General features: G+C 34.5%; 1 protein-coding gene across 1 annotated transcript; it reads right to left on the bottom strand.

The window, feature by feature from the left end:
• Positions 1 to 502: 502 nt before the first annotated feature.
• On the bottom strand, positions 503 to 6,344 carry LOC104234550 (proteasome subunit alpha type-3-like). Its single transcript, XM_009788159.2, has 9 exons — positions 5,997 to 6,344; positions 5,816 to 5,899; positions 4,711 to 4,784; positions 3,490 to 3,576; positions 3,313 to 3,397; positions 3,123 to 3,169; positions 1,713 to 1,778; positions 1,120 to 1,210; positions 503 to 828 (listed from the first exon to the last, which is right to left on the bottom strand). Exons 1-9 carry the CDS (start codon positions 6,138 to 6,140, stop codon positions 757 to 759), a joined length of 750 nt encoding a protein of 249 aa, XP_009786461.1. The 5' UTR covers positions 6,141 to 6,344; the 3' UTR covers positions 503 to 756.
• Between the last annotated feature and the right edge of the window lie 600 nt (positions 6,345 to 6,944).

The raw sequence follows: 6,944 nt of genomic DNA on the forward strand, positions 1-6,944 counted from the left end.
GTGATATATACAACTTCATCTTTATTTTGTGTACTACATATAAATAGAACCAATTTAATTTTAGTTTTAAATGACATGTTCTCTCTTTTATCAATGGTTAATTCCATGTTATATCATTATGTCCAACGACGACAAAACAACTCCATGTTGCCACCATTAATTATTTTCTTCTGACCTATCAAACTCGAAAGACCAATATATCGGTAATAGTGGCAATAAGCAACGACAACACTCAACAGGTTGGTGATCAAGAAAAAACAAAAAAACAAATACAATCGAAAATCTAATCAAGCTGACATTATATATTGACATGTATTTTGGTTTGATTTGTACGAGCATGAAAAACATGTTCTGCTGCATATAATTTATATCTATATATTTGTATATGGTCATTTCTCCTCTATTATTTAGGAAGCACCTCATAAAGATAGATACTAACCACCGGAGAATGAAAGAAATTGCAATTCAACTTGAGAAGACGAGAAAATTAAAAGTTGCAATGTGGGACAACAGTAACTTATCATTAGAAGTTAAAAACTGCTAAAAACGAGAATTCCCCATATGAGAATGCAACCTATCCTCTTGATCTTAGAAAGTTATGAGATTACAGTTTAAGGGAATAACAAATCTCTTTCATCACTAAAAGTAATCATCATACAGGTGCCAAATTCCAAACACGGCAGAGCAAGACTATTTGACTCAGCCGATAAAAGGTAGGTGCATGAATAAAATAAGGAACAAAGTGTTTTTGTGCCACTAATCTGCATCCATCTCTTCAAGTGCAGCTTTAGCCGCAGCCTTGGCTTCCTCTAACAAATCGGCAGGAACCTATGGCAACATTAAATAGCAGCACGAGTTACCAACCAGATTTTTATTTCAGTTAACATCAATTACATTCATTCACCATTATGATATACATTGCATGCAGACAAAATAAAAGTATGATGGAAAATTACAAAAGTAATAAATAAGCTAAAAATGTCATTTGCTTTAATATCTTTGTTTTTGCTTCTGTGACAGGTGCAGGCAAAAAATCAAGAAAATGTCGAGTCAACATTAGCATTTAACACAAAGATATCAGTTCCTATTAAAAGTGTCCTCGGAAGGATAGTGAATCACCTTCTGATGCTGTCGGTTAGACTCATCACACACCCAACTCATTTCCAGTTCAAATGCCTTGTCCTTTGCCTCATCATGTACTCCGTATATTCTAGTTCCAGATAAAGCATATTGTCAAAAAGCTGAACAATAAAAGCATGCAGCACCAACTAAATGAATTTGAAACCCTTAAATTTCTGGGGAAAAAAACTAATAACTGATGCTTCCATTCTTGCAACCTATAGATAAAAGCATAGGCTTACCACTTCATAAAGAACTAAACTTGGTGTTTCCAAATGCAAGTGATGATACTAACATCCCTTTACGCATAGTTAAAACCAGTTCACATATTACAAGAGTCTGATTGACTGCCCGAAAAATATTGAACTAACCAAAGGTTGAGAGAACTGGAACATGTTATATATAAATTGATTTGCAGGCAGTTCTCAATGTCAACATAGAACATCTACAAACTATGCGCAGAACATCTAGTGACTACTCAAAAATAGAACTTGCATGTGCATCAGGTCAGATTTCAACAAAAATTTCAGCAATAAAATATTAGCATGAATCAAATTGTAAAGTTCAATGACTCAATGAGAACAGTTACTTACATTTTGGCTACCTCAATTACCCCTTGCCGACACGTCATTTCTGAGAGCTTCAACTTTTCAATTTCTCTGCCAAGATTTTATTTCAAAGTCACATTAGTGTGCATAAAAGAAAATTTGGTGCCAGATATAACGAAAAAATCCAAAAACGGCAAAGCTTAAATCCTAATTGAAAAAAACTCAACTTGATCACTGTTTTTTTATTCTCATATTTAAAATAGCTTAGTCTCTATCGAGTATACTAACTAAACCAGTAAACTGTTTATGCCGGTTTACTTCTAACATCACCAAGATATTATCAGACCTTCATAAAACCAAAATAAACAGTAAGAAAAATAGTTCAATAGAGAAACATAAATAAAAGTTTTAACTTGAATTTTAGAAAGTTCAAAGTTACATAGAATAATATTTTAAATAGAGGCATTTCTGAACGACCAAAATAAAGTGCCACACAAATGAGGTTACAGATCTCTCTCCCTTGTGCGGGTAGTTAAATAAACCTGTATTTCTTAATAAGACAGAAAAAGAAAATAGATGAAAGAAAACGAAGATATTATGTGGTCATCCAGTAACATACTGGACCAGTTTAATGATGATAAGATTTTGGCCAAGGGTGTTCAAGTGACTTGCTAAGATAAGCAAGTTAATCTCATTAATAATAGGTGTTTCTATGATGGTAGAAACTCGAGAGGACATTCCCATCGTTGCCAAAAACTCATGGAGTCCAAATAAATAAGATATCCCCAGTTTTCAATTACAACCCCTCTGACAAACTATGGTCTATGGCAAGAAAAGATTTGAACCTTTTAAGCATTGCTTTAGACGAGAGAAAGTGCTTATAACCATAAAATTCTGGGTAAACAGCACCACGTGAACATCGAAAGCACAATTAATGTATCAGGAAAACGACTTTGATTTTTTATACTGTATCATAGTGAAGTCAAAGAAAAACTTCTTTGACAACAACTTTTTAAATGTGATTTTTAGCCCAATCATTACTGTTAGTAGTAACTTTCCATGTAGTTTCTGGATCTGCAAGTTTTATTTCTAAAGATAAATTAATAAATGTCAAAAACTAGGGCAGATATTTATCAGTTTAACCTTTTCTTAAAGGTAATTTTGTCATTCTCTTAGGGAAGAGGGAATATATAATAATGAACTTCGTCATTTTCTTGTGGATGATAATGGACAGAGCTTAAAATCTAGAAAGGCTAACTGCACAACCCCAAGGATGACATCAATGGCACTTTTAAAAAGGCCAAGCAAAATTTCAACTCGGAACAACATTTCGTGCAATCTGTTTTTGATAGTTGAAACTAAATGCAAATTAAAATATTCACCACCATCAGAAAGCCATGTCTGATTGTTTCAAATCTGAAATTTAGATTGTACAGAAGAGATCTATATACTTACGTTTTAGCAGCTTGTCTGCCCTTCCCAATAGCAGCACCAAAGTACCTCTACAACAAACAACATAAGACATCAACATCTTAAATAGACTCAATTAATAAGGGTCGGTCCAAGGTGAGGAAGCTATTCAATAAAATATAATAGCAGGCCATGTGTCACAAACATATAGCAGTTAAACAATGATTTAACTCACATAGGAGACACCAGACGGCTCAACCATGTAGAGTTGAGGTCCATCTCTATCATAGCCTCCAAGGATCACCCCACATCCGAAAGGCCTAAAACAAGTAGTACTCCAATATTTCAGGTACAAAAAGCAAATAAAAGGAAGAAGCTGAGTATCAAAATGGCAACAGATATTCCAACATACCTGAGCCACCAATAAAGTGTGCATAAATGTACATAACTAGCAACACGTTCTGCAAGCTCTTTTACCAGAATTGGTTCACCATATGTACTACAAATTACAAACCCAGTCAATAGAAGAATAAAAAATTAGGGTGGTGATATATGATGACTGTGAAACAAAAAATTTCATAATGTCGAGTCGGGGAAAAAACTTTCATCACCATCTAGAACTCTAAGATGAGGCTCTAAAATCTTTTTGACTTTCCATCTACTAATGTAGGAAATATACAAACAGCACGTTTGGTAATAATAATCAAAGGAACAACTGCAAAAGCCCCCTGTCGAATCAAAAGCTATGTTAATAAATATCCCACGTGACAACACTGGCATCTTTCTAGGGAGGATAACATTAGCAATAGGATCCGCTAAAGTGCTAATAAACCCTTGCTGGAGATATCAACAGAAGCAGAGGCGTATCTGACAGTGCCTCTTTGACACAATCGTGGCAGCAGAAAAGCCAGAAAAATGACTTAAATACCACTGTATCTCACTTTAGTATTATGAAGGTGCTTCTGGAAAAAATGCAAACCAAATAATACTTCTTTAATCTTGAGTAGCTTCATAGTGGGATTGTAAATCTGCAATATTTTTCGTTGATTTGATATCTAGGTTGACTATAGAGACAAGATAGGTATGCATAAGGGCCAGATCGTCCATTTATGTTCTTACAACCACGGAAAAATAAATAAGCAATTCACCTGCAAAAAGCTCACTCAAGGAGCAACCTTTGCACTTCAAAGCCGTGAAGATATGCATAGATACATCATTAAGTTTTTCATCCATATGTCACACTTAAGGAATATCACACTTTACCTAACACTAGTCAACGACTCGAGCGCCGTACAATTTAAATTATTTCGTGTGTATCTACCAGAACAAATATAGCCCATAATAGAGCGAGTTAATACTTCTGAACGCAAGTGATCCATAAACGATAGGTCCTAATCAATTTACATTTTCAAAGCATTATTAGAAAACTACAAGTGGTAAAACAAAACTTAAAGCCAATAGGAAACCACAAATCGGTTTGCTGTTTTCATAGATCTATGAAATGCCAAATGTGAACTCCCACGAATGCTAAACTACAGGAGAAACAGATGTAGAAACGAAACTCACACATCAAGATGTAAGTACACACACACTGACACACATATGTTTTCAGATAAGGTGGCAAGAAGCAAACCTTTCATAGTTGGTTGCTTCAGACTTCGTGCGGGCAACAATTTGCCTCCCATCTGCAGCCAGCCCTGCAACAGCCTGTACATAAAGAAAATAAGCAAAATAGAATAAACCATCACCCAAGAATCATCCAACAGAGCAGTGGTTCAAAACTTTAACAGTGCCATAGCCCATAGGTCCTTTTCAGCTTTAATGGGGCATTTGATGATGCTTCTGTAAATTTATACCTCTAACAAATCAATAACTGCAGCAACACTCCATTGTCATCACTAGAAACCATCTTAATTGATTTTTTACGAACAAACACCATTGAAAAGAAAGATAACAAAGCCTAAACCTTTTCTCAATATTAGTTCAACGCTAAAGAACATAGACATAGATGAAATTAAATCAGTCCCATCATCAAACAAAAAAAAAGTAGGAGAACTAGAGAATATCTAACTTTAGAGCACCCCAAAGACAAATTATTAGGCATTGGTATGACAGGACCCAAATTGAGCAGAATGGATGTAGACAATTCATACAGCCGAGCTAGTCCAACTTATTTAGGAATGAGGATTAATAGTTTAATTCTTTCAAATTAAGGTGGTGTCCAAGTCAGCCTACTCACACCTCGGCTAATCCGCCAGTAATTGTTATCTAGTAGAAATAGCGGAGCCAGGAATCTATACAGGGGATTCAAAAATATTATGCCTGGGAATTGAACCTATAACCTAAGCAATTTTAACCCCTTTTGCCACTTTACTAGAAATTTTTTGTATGTCACGGAAACTCAACAGCTATTATAATATAACCTAAAAACTAGTTTTTGCCATATTTAGATTCAAAGATGCTTCTTTCAAGATAGCTCAGCCCCTGGCTACCTAGTAACTCTATCCGCCAATGCTTAGACGATGGGAAGAATTCACCTATTGTCACCTATGCTGATTCCAATTATTAGCACTCCAGGTCTTCGACGCTAGGTCATCCCGCTAGGGACTAAGGGATAGTAGTAGTAGTTGTAATATTAGTTATAATGTCATATAATTATCCCCTGGGAGGATCAAATAATAAATCAATGCAAGAAAAATTAGTAACACTACGTCAGTAGTACTAGCATAAACGATTACCATGCCAGAATGGCGATGAACGGAGTGAATCCGACGATTAGATCCCGGTAACATCATTTTAGACGCAATCAGCTTCTCAACTCCCTACAATTTCAAAATTCCCCAAAATATCAATCAATCAATAAAAACACTAAAACACAAAACGTTGAAAACCCCTAATCAACCAAATAAAACAAAATACCAAAACGATTCCGTCCTTGCATTTAATTCCGACAACAGTACCACTGTTATCGACGGCTTTGCCGGCATATTCGATCTGAAATACTCTGCCGTCCGGCGAGAATGTCGTCACGGATAAGTCATAACCTGTTCCTATGCTGCTCATTTTTAACTGATTTTACTTATTCAGTTTTGAGTTCGAAGATCTTTTGTTCTGGAACTATGAACGACGGAACATACAGAGGAAGAGGAAAAGGAGTTTTCTTTTGTGTCAAGACAGAAGAAGAGTTGGAAGGAAAGGGGAAGTTGCTTTGTTTAAATTCTTAATTGGGGAATAGAGTTCAAATATTTTAACCTATGGCGACTATACAACTGAGAAAATAAACTTTCTCTGGTCATTTTATTTGTCACTTTAAACCAAAAAACTTGGTCTAAAATATTTGCAGCTTAGAAAATCAATAAGGTATTAATTATCTTTTCAAATCCAACTTCTACTATCATAGGAGGCACATTAACATTATTACTCATTTAAGAAAGATTTAATAAATAAATAAATAAATAAATAAATAAAAGAAGAAGAGATAAGGTTAATTTTATCACATACCTCTAACAATTAAGGGATTTAGCTCTCGTTTGTCCATGGATTTTGACAAGGGTTTTTTCAAAAAAAATTTGGCAAAACCTATTTGTTTATAGATTTTATCCATATTTTAATAGATTATAAAAATAAAATTTTTAAATTCCAAAACTAGGTCTAGACCTATTTTTGGCTCAAAATATTGCCGTTGGTTTTTTTTAACAATTTTAAAAATTATTCCAAACTTTTATATTTTATTAAAAAAGTCCACCATCTATTATGACCCAACTAATCAACTAGTTCGTTACTATCATTTTTTTTTGGACTCATGGATCTTGTAATTTTATTGTAATTTGAGGAATTGTAGTAGCTAGTAATTGCTATTAGCAGTTG

This window comes from Nicotiana sylvestris, chromosome 12 (genome assembly GCF_000393655.2).
Source record: "Nicotiana sylvestris chromosome 12, ASM39365v2, whole genome shotgun sequence".
In the NCBI taxonomy this organism is placed as follows: Eukaryota; Viridiplantae; Streptophyta; class Magnoliopsida; order Solanales; family Solanaceae; genus Nicotiana; species Nicotiana sylvestris.